Source organism: Portunus trituberculatus, chromosome 41, assembly GCF_017591435.1.
Source record: "Portunus trituberculatus isolate SZX2019 chromosome 41, ASM1759143v1, whole genome shotgun sequence".
NCBI classification, from domain to species: Eukaryota; Metazoa; Arthropoda; class Malacostraca; order Decapoda; family Portunidae; genus Portunus; species Portunus trituberculatus.
The window spans coordinates 16,288,441-16,306,161 of record NC_059295.1 but is presented as its reverse complement, the minus strand read 5'-3'; the positions used below and the strand labels follow the sequence as shown (position 1 = coordinate 16,306,161).

The window sequence follows — 17,721 nt, the reverse complement described above, 5'->3', positions numbered from 1 at the left end:
TTTTTTCATCATATCCTTGTCCAAGTGTGTGTGTATTTAACTAGTTGTATTTACCTAGTTGTAGTTTTACAGGACCTGGACTTTATGCTCGTGTGGCCCTGTCTCCATATCTACACTTATCCAATCTTTCCTTAAAACTATGTATACACTCATTGCAGACACTACTTCATTCAAACTGTTCCACATCTCAACACATCTTTGCAGGAAACTATACTTTTTAATATCTCTTAGACATCTTCCCTTTCTCAGCTTCTCACTATGCGATCTTGTGCTTCGACTGGCATATTCTTCTCTCAGGATCAGATACTCATTGTCCACTTGGTCTGTGTGTGTGTGTGTGTGTGTGTGTGTGTGTGTGTGTGTGTGTGTGTGTGTGTGTGTGTGTGTGTGTGTGTGTGTATTTACCTAGTTGTACTTACCTAGTTGTAGTTTTACAGGGCCTGGGCTTTACGCTCGTGTGGCCCCATCTCCATATCTACACTTATCCAATTTTTCTTTAAAACTATGCACACTTGTTGCTGTCACCACTTCTTCACTCAAGCTGTTCCACGTCCCAACACATCTTTGCAGGAAAATATATATTTTTTAATATCTCTTAGACATCTTCCCTTCCTCAGCTTTTTACTATGTGATCTTGTGCTTCAAATGTCATATTCTCTCAGGATCAGTTTCTCATTAACCACTTGGTCCATTCCGTTGATCAATTTATAAACTTGTATCAGATCCCTTCTTTCCCTTCTCTGTTCCAGGTTTGGTAGATCCATAGCCTTTAGTCTCTCCTCATATGTCATCCCTTCAAATTCTGGAACCATTCTTGTAGCCATGTTTTGTAGTCTCTCCAGCTTCTTTACGTGTTTCTTTTTTATAATCGGGTTCTACACTACTCCTGCATATTCCAATCTGGGTCTTATTATAGTACTTATCAATTTCTTCATCATTTCTTTGTCCATGTAATGAAATGCTAATCAATATTCCTTAGCAAATTATATGTCTCTCTGAAAATTCTATCAATATGGCTTACTGGTTGATTATTTTCTTCCATCATCACTCCCAAATCCTTTTCCTTTTTTACTTTCTCCAGTTCTACTTCATCTCCCATTTTATAGATTCCCACTGGTCGTGTTTCACTCTTTCCCATTTCCATGACGTGGCTTTTGTCCACATTGAATTCCATCTCCCACTTTTTACTACATTCCCAGATCTTATTTAGGTCTTCCTGCAGTATTTCACAATCCTTTTTTTGCTTTATAACTCTGCACAGTTTTGCATTGTCCTCAAACAGATTTATGTAGCTGTTCACTCCTAGCATGTCATTTATATATATGAGAAAAAGTATTGGTGCCAATACTGACTTCTGTGGCACTCTGCTTTCTACTGCTCTCCACTTGGACTTCATATCTTTAACTACCGTCCTTATTTCTATCCCCCTCAAATAATTTTCCATCCATCTCAATGTGCTTCTTTTTAAGCCATCCTTCTCCTCTAACTTCCACAGTAATCTTTCATGTGGCACTTTATCAAATTCCTTTTTAATTATCCAAATAAATACAATTATTCCATCCCTCTGTGTCTCTTGTACTCTATCAACTATTCTAGAGTAGAAACTCAGTAAATTTGTTACACACGACCGACCTTTTCAAAAACCAAATTGGCTATTTGATAATTTGTTGTCTTCAAGAAACTCGATCCATTGTTTCTTTATTACTCTTTCACACATCTTGCATATTACACTAGTTAGTGATACCAGTCTGTAATTTAAAGGTTCTTCCTTCTTTCCTTTCTTATATATGGGAACCATCTCAGCTCTTTTCCATTCTACTGGTACTGTTCCATTTTCTATTGAGCATTTTATGATGTTGTATATGGGACTTGCTAGTTCTTTTCTACATTCTTTTAATATTCTGCCTGAGACTTCATCCAGTCCCATTGCCTTCTCTTCATCTAATTCCGTCATCAATTCTTTTATTTCAAGCTTGGTTACTTTAATCTCTTTCTTATAGACAGTCTCTCTATTGTGTGTGTGTTTACTTAGTTGTATTGTACGTACAGTGTTTAAGCTAAAGCTCATTTGTCTTGTCTCCATATCTACAGTCATCCAATTTCCCTTCAAATTTGTTCACATTTACAGCTGTGACCATCTCCTCACTTAAACTATTTTAGGGTTCAATGCTCCAGTATGGGAAACTATATTTCTTGATGTTGCTAAAACATTTACTCTTCTTAATTTATTTGTATGTTGTCTCATATATCTTGTTCCCTCATCCATGTGCATCTCTAGACTTGTCTGTCTATCTTTTCCATACAGTTTATTAATTTGCACATTTTTATGAAGTTTCTCCTTTTTCTTCTCTCTTCTTGTTTTGTTGATCTCATTTCTTCCAGTTGCTCTTCATAAGTCTTTTCCTTAATTTCTGTTACAATCCATGTTACTTTCCTCTGTATTCTTTTCAATTTCTTTATACATATTCATCTCTCTGTGGGGAGAACATACAACTACAGTGTACTCCAACTTGGGACATATCATGGCTGTAATTGCTATTTTCACCATATTCATGTCTATGTAAGTAAAAGCCATTCTACTGTTGCTTAATATCCTATATATCCTTCTTTTGAACTAGTAAATACAAACTTGACTTAAATCCTGTATACTATAGTTAGGTAAATACAGCTCGGTGACTAGACAAATATTTTTCATATGTACCTTTCTTCTAGTTGAAAGCCTAATTATAGTATTTAACCACCACCACTTGTAGGTCCCAGAACCCATACAGCAGGAGGCACAGGAGGTGGAGGCAATGTTGGAGAAATGCCAGAGTGAGGTGGTAGAGGAGCAGGGCCGCCTAGCATGGGCAGTGCTGAGGGTTGGGCAGCTGGTGCGGGCTATGAGTATCATGGTCAAGTACAGGAATACAGAGAAGAGACTCCGCCATGCCCTCAGGGAGAGAATCAAAGAGCAGCAAGCTATCAAGGAAAAGGTAAGATGGTGCAAGTAGTTGCATTGAAAGGAATAAATTTCTAGATGTTTTGGGAATGCATATATATTTTTTGTGTTTCAGGAAGGAATTACATATCCTCTGATTTTAAATGATCCCTTTGATATCTTTTTTTTGGGAATGGTACTTCAGAGAATCTTTTTGTCTTCCTTTTTGTTGCCATTGCTCAGTGTTCCTCACACATAGAAAAATGCCTAATTTGACTCATTAGTGGTGGTAGTGTGTGAGCCTAGGATTGTTTATACTTTATCCACCAGGTGTTGGGTCTTAGACAGAGGATTGCTGAGTATGAGGATGAGCTGCAGTGCTTATCTGGCCTGGAGGAGGAGGTGGACAGGGCCTTCACTCACCTGGCCACTGACAATGCCCAGTTTGAGGTGCAGCTCACTCGCTACTATGAGTCCCGCGCTGCACAAGGTGTGCCCCACCATCGTCCACAGTCAGGTAAGTGATGTAGAGTGCCAAGGAATGTACATCTTAAAAGTATGTGTTAAATTATGGATTTAGGTCATCAAGGAATCTAACTGTGCATGTGTGTGTGGTCATCAAGGAATCTAGCTCTATGTGTATATGTGTGAGTGTGTAGTTAAAAATGGTACATAGTGTGTGTGTTAAGAAAATTGGTAAATTATGAAGTGGTTTGTCTTCCTCCATTTATTATTTCATGCAACTTGGATTGACAGAACTAATATAGGTCAATATAAAAGCTGCTTTATATTCTTAGGATCAGGAAAAGGAGGAGACACAGAAAGAATAATTTGAGACAGAAAATTAAATAGGGAAGACAAGGAATGTATAGATTATAATGAAGAAAGTGAGAATGCCAATGCATATACCATTACAGTATTGTATTCTTTCTTTGTATTACAAGCTTCCAGCAGTAGCAGCAGCAGCAGTAGTGAAAGGGGTGAAGATGAAGGCCAGGGAGGTGATGGCAGTGACAGTGGGGACAGCGACTCTGGCCTGGGAACAGACGAGGCAAGAACAGATGGAACGGGAGGTGGAGGAGGGGGAGGGGGAGCAGCGGGAGGGCTGCGTCCTCCTGGCTGTGATCCTGCTGTGTTCTCTGTCGTTACTGTACTGAGAGAGTTGAGGTACGTGGTGGGAGTTAAAGGATGAAGGTAATAGTATTTCATCACATAGAAATTAGGAGTTGTCATTGACTGCTAGAGAAATATAAGAAAAGAACATAAAACTCCACTAAGTTCCACCATCTTAATTTCTTTTCATGTGCTTATAAGTTGTTTCTGTAGAGTTGGATGGTTTACCTGTAGTTTATTTCTTGAAGACTTGAATAGTTGATCCCTAAGTGTTGTGGTACAAGCAGTAACTTTAAAGTGATCCATGCTGAAGCTCATACCATTCTCTGGCAGATTATTATTTTTATAATTTTTTTGATTTTCAATTTTATTGATTTATTTGTTTTATTATTATTATTATCATTATTATTTTATTTTCATTATTATTTATTTATTCATTTTTCTATTATTATTATACTTTCTTTATTTTTTCTTTCTTTCTTTTTTTATTTTTGATTTATTTAATTTGATTAATTTATTTTATTTATTATTTTTTTATTTATTTATTTTTATTATTATTATTATTTTTTCATTTATCTATTTACTTTTTTGCTTCAAGGTGGCGGATCAGCACAGCAGCAGAACGAGGGCGGCGGGAGAAGGCAGTGGAGGAGCGGCGCCATGCAGCCGTCATGAGGCGCCTGCACCGGGCTGCCTATGCCTCCCACACTGCCCTCTCCTCCCTTAACTCTCTACAAGTGAGTTCCTCCTCTTTTTGTCTTCACAATTTAGACTGATATCAAGTCTACCAGAAACTTGCATTAGGTCTGGCTCTGTTTCTATGGTTCTCTTTTATTTTTGGTCAGTATTAAAAAGTGATCTTTGCTGCAAGGAAGTCTGCAACCATGGTGTTTTCATAAGGATTCCCTTCATGCTCTAGTTATTTCATTCCAAAGAATTTTTCTTGTATTTTCTGGGGATTTTTTTTTTTATACTAATGGGGCTTTTCATAATATCTGATGAATAATTTTGTTATGATTTATCATATAAAGAAACCTCTTGTCTGTCCTTCTGTTGTATTCTTAATATTTTGGTTTAAGTGCAAAAGTGGGCATTATCATGATGAATTATTGCAATAATGATATCAGGTTATCAGTCATCTCATTTATGTTTCATGCTTTAATTATTGATACTTTTGGTTCCAGACTGGCAGTGATTGTTAATATTAGTTTTTTGGAACTTATGTATGTTGAAGTTTTCAAATTCAAATATAGTTATCTTTCTTATCAGAATTTTGGATTTATTGATTTATTGATCATTGATTATCAATCTATAAATTTACTGCCAGTAATAGATTATCAATCTATGCTTTCTAAGTTTATTGTTAATGATTTATCAGTTATTGTGATAAATTTTCTTGGTATTACATCCAGCTATGTTTAGGTAGAATATAGCAAGAACTTTGCCCTCGTTATCACATTTCCATGACATTTCTCTTTCCCTGTACTCCTCCTTGGCACAGAATGAGCGTGAGGATCATCTGGGATCCATTCCCTGTGTGGTATGGCTGAGGCAAAGTGAGACTGCAGGTGACCTGACTCATCTTACCCGCTTGCCTGTCCCCAATACAGACGTAAGAATTTAAATTTTTTGTGTAGAAGGGTCATCAGCCTAGAGCAACAAAACTGTATTAAAGAAAAGGCCCACTGAGGTACCGATCCCCAGACAGAGATAAAAGTGGTAGTCAGAAATTACTGGATAAGTGTCTTAAAACTTTTCTTTTGAGAGAGTTCAAGTCATAGAAAGATAGAAATACAGAAACAGGTAGGGAGTTCCAGAGTTTACCAGAGAAAAGGCTGGATGACTGAAAATACTGGTTAGCTCATGCTTTAGAGAGATAGATAGGATAGGGGTGAGAAAGAAGAAGTGTTTTGCAGTGAGGCCAAGGGAGGAGGGAAGGCATGCAGTTAGCAAGAACAGAGGAGTAGTGGGCATGAAAATAATGGTAGAAGATAGTAAGAGGTGCAACAATGTGGTGATGAGAAAGAGGCTGAAGACAGTCAGTTTGGGAGAAGAGTTGATAAGATGAAAACTTTTTACTCCACTCTGTTTAAAATAGTAGTATGAATTGAACACTCTTATACATGTGAAGCATACTCCACATATGGATAGACAAGGCCCTTGTACAGAGTTTACAGCTGAGTGGGTGAGAAAACTACCAGATATGACTCAGAATTCCCAACTTCATTGTTGTTTTAGCTTGAGATGAGATATGAGGTTTCCAGTTTTTAAGTAAATGACTGACTTTTTAAGATGTATGTATTACTAAATGTTCTTCATCATTGATGAAGGGATTGATAATTGATTATTGGCACTGGCTGTGATACAGAAAATCTAAATCAGTGGTCCAACCTCACAAGCTGGACAGATCCTTGAGCCAGGTCTTTCTACTTATCATTGATTTGCATCTAGTAATAACATGACTTAAATGTTGTGTTTGCACAATTTAATCAAACTTAAGTTACTAAATGTATTATTGAAAGATACTGCAATATTTTTGTTTTTACCTTTTTTTATTCCTACTTTGTTTCATACTGTATGTGTTTTAATTTACTTCCAAGTTGGACAGTATGATGGCTGTCAAATGGTATGGCAATGGCAACCAGAACAGCAGTACATGCACAGTAGCAGGCACTGACGACTGCATGCTGTTGACAAAGAAGTACCTGGACCACCTCAATGAAAGGGTTGCTCAAGCCAAGATTGCACAGGAGCTGGCAGCACGCAGGCATAGGTGGGTCATTAGATAATTACATGCACATTGTCTCCATTGACACCATCTGTGTTCACCAGAAAGACTGATATACAAGCACAATATTAAGAGATACATATTAATTGTCAACTATTTTACTGAGTGTTATTAAGAGGACAAAGTTGGCAGGACACTTGCTCACTTTTAAGTTGGCATGAAGTTGTTTGATATTAATTGTAATGGTCAATGATCTTTTCTCCATCTTTCCACATAAAAGCAGATCACCTTAAGTCATGCCAAAGAAGCTAGATCAGCATTTTATAGACATGTTCGCTTTTTAATCTCTTGCAGGGAGGGTCGGGCTGAACGCCGTGCCCTCACTCAGCAGGTAGAACAGCTAAGGAAGGAGCTGGCTAATCTGAGGCACTCCTACCAAGTAAGTCCTCCTTAAGTGGTCCATCATCATTACTAAGCATGCCAGAAATCAACAGACTCCATACATTTGTACCCTTTCCTTCTGACTGTTTCATGCATGGAGTTTTCTATCTTGGATTCAATCCACAACCATTCTTTTTCATTTCTGCTGTCGAGGTTTGTTTCTCAGCAATTAAGAAATTAAACATTTGGCTGACTATTTTATTACACTAGTAATTATTTAATCTATGAAAATGCAATTATTTACAAAATAATGATAATATCAGATTTGATGTTATCATTCCTGTACTTCAAAATGTTGAGAGTAGTGACAGCAGATTAAAGCTTTTTCCACCTTTAAGATAACAAAGGAGTGCAAATTGGGTAATGGAGCAGAGGTGGATTTGATGGACGTTGAAAACAAGTTAGATGCCAGTCTGGACCTGCGATGGTCCAGCAAAGTGGCCAGCCAGGTGGCACGACACGACTCTACCATGATGCAGCTCCAGGTCTGTAGCTACCACAGGGAAGAAAAAAAAAAGGAATATTAACCTGTCTATCTATTAATTCACCAATCAACATCTCTCATATTTAATTAGATTCTTATTGTTTCCCTTCATCCATATGTGATATATTCTGAATGTGAGGGATTGTTTTAAATTTTAGCATTTCATCTGTCACTTTTCATCTTCATATTATTACTAAGATGTTTTTTTTTTTTTTTCAAAGCTCATACATGAGGTACTTTTCATATAAAATTATCCTTCTTTATCCACAATGGTTAGGTAATAGACACAACTTGGATAAGAACAACCATGGAATATTACTATCCTTATTTAAGATCTTTTTCTAAATTGCAACATTTCTTCCAATATTTCTCATCTGTACACAGTAAAGATAAAATCAATTTCACAACACAGACAGACACAGCCAGCCAGACCAGAGAACTGCGAGCACTGCAGAAGGAAGAAGCAGCCCTGGCAGCTCACATTCTGGCACTGCGTCAGGAGAGAGACCACCTGCACTACCACCTGAAGCAGACCACCTCTAAGGTCACCAACATCACATCCTTTTCTCAGACACTGCCACACTGCTGGACCTGATAATGGCTGCCTACTTGTCCCTCCATACTGCCTCGTTTTTTAATTTGTCTAAGCTTCTTACCTCTTGATTGTCCTGTGCATTTATATAGCTTTACTATCTTCACTTTTATTGATCCTTACTTGCTTAGATCATTGTTGTCTGTCAAAAAAAGTCATCATTTTTCATATTTTTTTATATTCCATCACCACTGATCAGTTAGATAGACTAGTTTTATGAATATTTCCTTTGCAATAGAGACCATATTGTTTTGGGCAAATTTTTAGATATTTGACCACTAGCTTGTGTAAGTATTCAGTAGGGTCAGCTGTATTTACACTTGAAATCCCCGTTTCATGTATCGTACTGCATAAATCTTCTTGGTGATAAAATTACTTCAAAAGATATTAAATTTCTTGTTGGTGTTTCAGAGGCACACTGTTTCCAGGCCTGTGAGGGGCGTAGGGAAAGCAGAGGAGGTGCAGCAGCTGAAGGCTACCGTGGCACGCCAGGATGAAACTATTGCAGCACTCAGGTTCGTCTGCCTTCACATGTATCAGAATCAAAGAAAGTTCTTTGAAAGATAGCTCTCCAAGCATAATTTCTTGGATATGTCTGGTTTGGTGGTGCTTTTTTGCTTTAAACTTATTTCTTTATTACTGATCATCTCTTTAACCCCTTCAGTACCATGATGCATTTCCATATTCATTCTGCTTACTATTTGGAGATTTTATACAACTTCAGAAACTTATGTGGGGATTAAAATAGTAAAGATTCTGGTCATTCATCTTCTGATCTCAATAGAGCCCTGCTAATGTGAATAAAATTATCTTATTGTACACAAATATCAAGGTAAAAATGTGTCCCAGTATTGAAGAGGTTAAGTTTATTGGAGATGTAGGCCACTAATTTTAAGTCCTAAGCCCTCTTGTTAGGAAAAGGCTTCTTCACCAACTACATTGCACTGGACAGTTGCACAAACTTTCTTCATCAGTACCCAACAGCAGGAATGCTTTACTACTGGTGCATCATAAGAGCCACTTGTATTCCTGCAACTAATTTGATTCACATATTGAATCTGTCATGCACAACCACTCTTCCTTGTTTCATACCACGTTTTTCATACTGCATATCCTTACCAATTGTAGTCTTCCTCATACATAGCTTTACACCTCTTACTGTTTACTTTTTCATTAACCACACTTATTTTTTCTCTATGTATTTGAACCAAGTTGGAAGTATATTGCTACTGTATTATGTACATAGTATTTGCAAAAGGAGACTGAAGAGAACACAGTGATGGGACTGGGAACTTTTGTAATTTTAGTCTTACTTTTGAGACAAGGAATTAAACAGATACCTTGTCACAGCCTTGTCACTTAGAGGACGAGGGTCATCAATCAGGTAGATAGAGAGATAGATAATGTTAAGTTTTGCTAAGGCACTTTTTCTACCTTCAGACTGGAAATCAATTCCCTTCGTGACAAGACAGGAACAGTGACTCTACCTGGACTGCCTCCTCTACCCAAACATAGCCCCTCCCCATCTCCTCCAGCCCACTCCACCTCCAGCTGGACTGAGGAGCAACAATCTACAAAGACAACAGACAGAGACTCCCTCCCTCAAACTTTCAGGCAAGATGAGTACTCCGGCAGGGACAGTAGTGATGGGGTAATGCCAGGAACACCAGGTAGCAGTGACGACAATGCTGACATTTCATCATCATCAGATTCCTGAATTGACATAATGTAGTGTAGTGTTGGTAGTTTATCTTACACCCTTTAACGAAAGGGGAAAGTATACAGACCAAACTTATTAACCTAAATTTATTGAAATAACAAAAAATATATGAAAATAATGGTACATTTAACATTTTGAGGCAATCTGGTCAGCTAAATAAATACCAAATATAAGTTAAAGTGAGCTCTTTGGATTGCACTTATGTTGTTGTCCTTTAGGTATACAGAGGCTTTTCAATCCCTCTGCAGTATTCAGAGTGCAGCCCACCTTCAAGTAAAAGTAATTGATCCAGGCACACTTCCAGTTTTCAGAAACAATGACCCTGTTTTGCTTTGAGACAAATATTTTTCTCTTTTTACAGAATATTTGTGCTGCAGAAATTAAATCAAATGGACTTTTGCATCAAAATTTGGTATCTTACTTTGAAGTCCCATTTTCCTTGCCATGATGCTTTCTAATACATATTTTTAGTGTGTTTCATTGTAGTTTTCTTTGTTTCACTGATTCCTATGTTCTTGGAAAAGCCAGTGAAATAATAGAGAGGACAGTTATGGCCCTGTTGGAAATATGACACTGGTGCTGATGGCTTGAGACACTCCAAGCAATAGCAAGAACAACCATAGGAGTTGAATTTACACACACACACACATATATATATATATATATATATATATATATATATATATATATATATATATATATATATATATATATATATATATATATATATATATATATATATATATATATATATATATATATATATATATATATATATATATATATATATATATATATATATATATATATATATATATATATATATATATATATATATATATATATATATATATATATATATATATATATATATATATATATATATATATAGTTCTACGTTTAGAAATGGCGAATCAGTATTGCAAAATTCCATAAAAAGAAGCAAGCTTGTTGGTGACAATCTTGTTAATATATGTACTGTGGAATATATGCATCATTCAATAGTAACAATATCAAGTGTTTGCTATGCATTTGATGTTTTATACTTCTTACTATTTAATGGACTGATTTGATGCACCATTTTTGATAAATGGCAGAGAATGACTATGGAAGAAATGTGAAATGTCTTTAAGACACATAACACTTTCCACATTTCTTGAATTCATGTGACATCACAGTACACTTCAATGCAATGCTTTACACACTTTTGTCTGATCTCTTACCATATCAACACAGAATTACCTCACTTGTGTTTAACTCTAGTTTTCTTACCAAACCTTCTCCGGTAGTTTCTGTTCACTACAGTTATTTCCATTCCATCCCATTTTCCTAAGAATGGGTCACTTTTGTATTATCATCTTGCACACCACAATACCATATCCTTTTATTCCTTCATTGACATCCTTTCATACTACTAAATGTTGACTAAAACAAATTTCTTCATGACTCCCTTAAAGGTAGAAACTGATGCTGTGATCACTTTAGCATTGCATGAAGTGTACAAATGTGATATAACAGAAGCACATTACAAAGCTGAACACTGAATGATATGGTTTATTCAAAGGCCATTATGAATGGTGCAAAGAACAAATTCCTGAAGTGCCACATGATTTCAATGGTACCATTTCGTTTTTTTTTTTTTTTTTTTTTTTTTTTTTTTTTCCAGGTATCAGTATGCAAAGTCTTCATATTTACACTTTTATCTGTTTATAGGTTGTGATATTTTTTGTATATTTTTTTCCCATGGCATATATTATTCCCAACAGGCTTGTGTCATTACAGTAATTTCTAAGGAGCAAGGGTCAGGCAAATACTTCACTCAAGTGGTCCAATTTTGTGCAAAGAAATATGGCTACAAAGTTGATAACAGCATAATGTAACAATAAATACATAATGAATTTTTTATATACTATACTGCATATGCCTCTTAAATTCTATTAAATTAATGAGCTAATATATAATGCCCTTTTATACCTGATTTATACAAAAATCAAGTATAATGACTGAAAAGTATAGAACATGACAGTTTAAAAGGACTGCCAGTGTGTGTTCTCTCCTGTCTGAGACACAACAGTAAATACTAAACTATATTTTTTACATGACATATATCCACTTTTGAAATTATAAATGTTACTGTCAAAAAGGCACTGTATGTTGTGTTTAAGACCTTAACTTTGATTAACCTTATTGAAGTTCGTTACAAAAATGTTCACAGTCAACCTTCAGGAGACAATGAACATTACCATACTACATTTTAAAAAGGCACTAACTCTCTTGCATTATCATCACTCCATACAACATCATCATCATCACCAAACTTTTCTTCTTCATAATACTCTAGAGTTACACAATCTTGTAATCGTGATAATGTGATTCTAAATGAAGGGTAATGCGATGATTCCATAACTTTTACAGTCACCTCAAGTTCAGTTGCATAACTCAAGTTATATACACCAACATTTCATTTCTGCTAATGTTAGAATTCCAGATCATCCTGTTTTGTGTAAATTTGAATGACTGAATACTAACTGAAGAGTGTAGATTGAATGCTAGTATACTCTAAGAAAAAAACAATCTGCATATGGAACCCAAGGGACATTGCAATATTGTAATAATTCATCACTAAAAATCATGCAGACCATTAAATGTTTTTTCAAAGTTATAAAACTAATCTGATTTTCTAGGTTGACAAATATGATCATTATGAATCTGAAAGTAATATTTTTTGGGCTCATAATAGTTTGTGATTTGTAATACAGAACTACTTTACAGAAATGAGCATAATAGATGCCTTCTGTTCATGCTAGGATGTCTTGAAAAACACATCTGGGATTCTGACAGTATGTTGATTTCACACAATTAAAGAGGAACAAACCATCACAGACTTTAGCATGGCAAGCAAGGCTGGTGGATGAATGAATTCACTAATGTTTTGGTCTTCATGTGCTGTACTAAACCAATGTAATGGTTAATCAACTGAAGTGTTGATCGTTTGACATAAATAGGATTTCTAATGAAAACAGATTAAGTCTACAAAAGCTGAAGATGTATAAACTCAAACCCAGGTGTATATGAGCACTGCTGTGGTACTTGAACAATAGGTACAGCAACAGACAAAAGTAGCATTTTCACTTAAAAGCCACCAAAACTAATTGCAGAGTGCTTTGACCAATTAGCAACTGATGCCTGCAAGAAGGCAAGGGAAACAAGTTCATGTTTTCTTTACCAGGTTGACTTTACTAATCTTCTTACTATGCAATGATGGCAAATCATGTGATGGATCTGATCTGGCCAGCTTTAATCCAGGGCTGAGAGACACTTCAAAATTAGATCTTGCTAAAAAAAATTCATAAGATAACACTAATTCTGTCTGCATCTGTAACAACACTTGGTTTAACAGCTTTGGAAGAAATAGTTATGTATAATTCATATTAAATATAAAAGCATGCCATGTCCTGATACACAATGGCAATTTACTACAATAAGCAATGTACGGAAATACTGAAAACTATTTTTCCTGTAAATTACTTGCAGTGCACCAAAGTATGTAACTTGATAAATATGAAAAAATGAGTCTCACCCTCTGAAAACGGTGCTTACAAGCCTCATGTATATTCAAGTAACTTCCTTCCAGACGTGCTTCTCAGTCACTGATTTCAAGTAACGTTACTCAACCAATGCTTGTCCTCACTCACATCTTTACTTCCATCATTACACATTTCCCTAATTGTGTGACTTGCAACTAGTAAGTAGCCTTAATAATCAGAGCTACTGGAGGTACAAGTCTTCAGTGTGATATGTCATCTATTTCTACAACTACATTAAGAATAAACTTCCACCTTGTATAAATTACTCATTTTTTCCAAACCTCCTGTCTCGAGAGCTGCATACAATTATTATCTCAATCCAAGGCACTTATAAGGCAACCTGTACTGTATACATGAGCTAAAGGCATTACACTTGTTGACTAGATAAATGATAGGGCAGGCACAGATCCTCGTTCTGTTTACCTTCATTGTCAAGTTTGTCTTTTTGTAATCATAACTCTAGTGTGGTAATATATATCTGGCCCTTCACTCATGGCATCAAAGAGAGCTGCTTCAAAACTTTACACATGCACCTATGAATATCAGTCACTAGTCATCCAAATTTCACAAGTACATTTGTAGTATTATTACAGCCAGAATGTGAGCTATTTGGTGGTGCAGCGTAGGGGTATTCATTCTTTGGTATCAGAGTAATAAAGGTGACTGACATCAATGGGAGTTTGAGAACATTCTGCAAGCCTTCTTTGTGCTTTTAGTATTACCTAAACCTTGTACTTTTCCACTACAATCTACAACTACTTTTCTTAACTTGATTATAATGTATTATTAAATTAGTTACTTATCAGCCAACAGTGTTTTATAAACAACAAAAATTAGAGCATCCAGGTTTTGCTGCACCAGTTACCAATGGACTTTATAAGGAAAAAGAAAAAAAAAATAGAAATAAACTTCATCTGCTTTCTGAATTTAAAGAAAATGATGCTACAGAATTTTGGAAGCTTTCACGACTTCTAGACATCCAACTCCCATCAGCAAGTTTAGTTTCTTTCAAGAGAACCAATGCAAGTGCTTGTAATAGAAATTGCTCTGAAAATTGTTCCCATGAAAATAAAACCTTCCACTGAGGTATCACCCTCATGACAGAACAGCCACAGTACCATCTGATGGCAGTGCTGCACCACAAAGTTCAGAGCTGTTTATGTGTGTGAATAACTTTGGCTACAGGTATTTAGTCTTGTGAAAAGTGTTGCAGTCAGTAACATGTAACACTTTCAAGGGCCAGAGAGGCTGAGCAACATATGGCACAGGCTTGACACTGATGCAGAGATTCTGACTAGATGTTACAGAATAACACCCCTCTCTAGGGGAAGCTTAACACATCATCTCATGTAAATAACATATAAAAGGACTACATTAATAGTATATAATACTTAATCCTGACTATTGCTTGGCAAAGCCGACTTACATAATCTTGAGGGTATGATATTTTTTTACTAAATGTAACTCTACTCAGTTATTAACTATATAGTATGTACGTACCAATATATCTTAGCTTGCTCATCTAGTACCTTAAAATACTCGGTCTGCCTGTGTGTAGTTTGGAAATGTGCAGCTTTCAAAACTTTGATACCTTTTCATTATCAAATAATGCTAAATTTTCCACAAAAATATTTGTCAGGGCCAATGATCTCAGATTACAGGATGAGCTCACATCTGTGTGACTTCACTCAGATTTCAGGGTGAGCCACACAGTAGCTGGCACCACACCAGCCAGCTGCCAGACCAGTTTGCATGGAGACAAGAGGACCACACAACACTTGGCATGTGCACTCACTGTTCAGGTTTCCATACTACACACAAACACTTAGAAAATAAATTCTTACATTCTATAGTACTTAAAATTATGAATAATGACAAGTGGCCTAGGTATGCTACATGAGTAGGTACAGATTATCAAATAACTAAGTGCTATTAACAAAATATCTATTCTTTACATGATAATGATGTAACGAGGAAAAGTTATTATATGTATAAACATATCACTAGTTCCAGGAAACAGAGAACTCTCAGATATGGAATTAAATCTCATGAAATAGGAAAGGACATGTATATAAGCTTTGTAATATCATAACTAGGTGATCATCTGGAAGTGAGTAACTATAATAAGAAGCTAAAAACCCCTCTGATAATAGTTATTAAAATGAAAGCTGAAGAATGACTTAATTTTCTGTAATTTAGAATCATCAATAAGTAATACTTCATCAATACAAAGAGAGTCCTAACACAGCCAAGCAACCTTTCCTCTGTGTCGCAGAGAGCACGGATTGCAAACCCCAGGAAGAAACAGACCTCACTGACTTCTGCTGTTGCTGCTGCTGAACAAAGACAAACCACCAACACAAATGACTCCAGTGACATGAATTTCATGAGAGTACAGAACTGGGGTGGTACAGCAGGGATCACAGAGTGGCTGGTTGGCCTTCCTTGGGAAAGAGGAATGTGGAGAGGAATTTCCAACACCCAGGCAGATCTCTATCATGGCTGGTTCACGGCTGGCTGACAGGATACAGCTGGCGGCACACTCGGCTCCGGCCCCAAACACAAACTGGTGTGCAAGCATACTCTTATTATTACTTTCCACTCCATAATAAATCCATGTGCTGTCAATTTCTATAACCTAACTAAAGGTCATGGTAACAGCAAGCTTCTGATGTGATGACAGCTTACACCCTTCAGAAGATCATCTCTATTCATGATGCCAAACATTCCTTTCAACAGATTAAAATATTTCAGTAAAGGAATTAATGAATATTAAATATTTCCATATAATGATAAGGAAATGTTGAATATCTTTGTGAATAAATGCTTTAAAAAAAAATAATCTGTGGAAAACAGCTCTTTCTTGTCATGGTCTTCCCCAAGCCAACATTTATTACATTGCCTCAAGTGGAGAAGAGGCAGGCACACACCGATGCCTTGATGAACCACCCAAGGCTGAGTCCAAAAAACCAGCTGGTAGCAGCAAGGACCAAATCTAGAATGAACAGAACCAGGCTGAATCATAACCAGGTGAACCAGAACCAGAAACATTCATGAAGTGCAACCCAGGGTGAACAGAACATGGCAGGGACTGAACCACAGAATAAATAAAAAAAAAAATAATAAAATAAAAACAGGGACCAGAGGCAGCCTGGGACTTGAACTGCCTCCTCCCTGCCACTCCATTAAATAAAGGTAACAATAACAATGTGAACAACAAAAGAACAACATGTGAATGTCATTGTCCCATCAGAGCTCTCTGGTCCACTCAAACAAACAGATGGTCATAGGATGTCACTTAAATTGTTCTCTCGAAGTCTGTCCTCGTCCTCTACCACTGCTTCGAACTTTCCCGCGAAGCAAAACAAACCCTCAACAGAAGCATCGACTAGGGCGATGGAGTTTCCTTCCCTGTTGCTCTTCCTCTCTGGTACTGGTAGTTAATGATTTCATGCGACGAGGCTGATCCCTCAGTTATTTTTCCTCTCTAAAAATACTGTGCACAAGATAACATGTAATCATACAACATTTCCGGCGGAAAAAAAGAGATACATTTCATCAAATAGGTCTTGTCGAATATCTCGAGTAAAAAATACCACGTAAGCAAAAAAAAAAAAAAAATAAATAAAAAAAAAAAAAAAAAAAATTCCCCATGGTTTGACTATGTTATTTATATTTGAGATCACCGTCATGATCCCGCTGGGAGAATGTCATGAACACCGGCGTCTCCAAGACACGCGCGTGTGACTGTCCGGCGCGGCTTGGCGGCGCGCACACCCTCGCGCACACAACTCACACCCCCGCACCAAAGGGAGGTGGGAGGGACAGGGCGGGGCGGGGCTGTGCGGGCTAGGTAAGTGTTCACAACCAGAGTGGTAGAAGCCTGGGGGTTGGGCCTCGTATTTTCAGGCTGTTCCAGGCTTTTTGTCAGGCAGGCGGTGGTGCCGCACACACGCGTATCACCAGACGGCGCGGGAGAACTACTGCATGCGGGCTTCCTGCAGCTGAGGTTGAGCGGCTTGGTAGGGCGACATGGGGATGGTGCCAGCGGCTGCGGCGGCGGCGGCGGTGGCGGCAGGCGGGAGGGACCACGAGTATCCCGGGACGGCGGCGGCATACTGGGACATGGCTGAGGC

The 17,721-nt window shown here is 37.1% G+C and overlaps 2 protein-coding genes across 6 annotated transcripts in view; one reads left to right on the top strand and one right to left on the bottom strand.

Moving 5' to 3' along the window:
• The window catches only part of LOC123517098, a 72,088-nt gene extending 61,392 nt beyond the window's left edge, over positions 1 to 10,696 (top strand). Inside the window, exons 28-38 of the mRNA XM_045276984.1 lie at positions 2,754 to 2,975; positions 3,251 to 3,437; positions 3,865 to 4,087; positions 4,632 to 4,770; positions 5,535 to 5,645; positions 6,634 to 6,806; positions 7,116 to 7,200; positions 7,541 to 7,687; positions 8,099 to 8,230; positions 8,690 to 8,793; positions 9,719 to 10,696. Coding sequence (XP_045132919.1) covers positions 2,754 to 2,975; positions 3,251 to 3,437; positions 3,865 to 4,087; positions 4,632 to 4,770; positions 5,535 to 5,645; positions 6,634 to 6,806; positions 7,116 to 7,200; positions 7,541 to 7,687; positions 8,099 to 8,230; positions 8,690 to 8,793; positions 9,719 to 9,995 — 1,800 coding nt within the window. The 3' untranslated portion in view covers positions 9,996 to 10,696. The remainder of the gene's footprint in view (positions 1 to 2,753; positions 2,976 to 3,250; positions 3,438 to 3,864; positions 4,088 to 4,631; positions 4,771 to 5,534; positions 5,646 to 6,633; positions 6,807 to 7,115; positions 7,201 to 7,540; positions 7,688 to 8,098; positions 8,231 to 8,689; positions 8,794 to 9,718) is intronic.
• Positions 10,697 to 11,816: 1,120 nt separating this feature from the next.
• The window catches only part of LOC123517094 (RNA-binding protein 24-like), a 97,674-nt gene continuing 91,769 nt past the window's right edge, over positions 11,817 to 17,721 (bottom strand). For all 5 annotated transcript variants that reach the window (XM_045276979.1, XM_045276982.1, XM_045276980.1 and 2 more), the window contains one exon: positions 11,817 to 17,720. In XM_045276979.1, coding sequence (XP_045132914.1) covers positions 17,566 to 17,720 — 155 coding nt within the window. In that variant the 3' untranslated portion in view covers positions 11,817 to 17,565. The remainder of the gene's footprint in view (position 17,721) is intronic.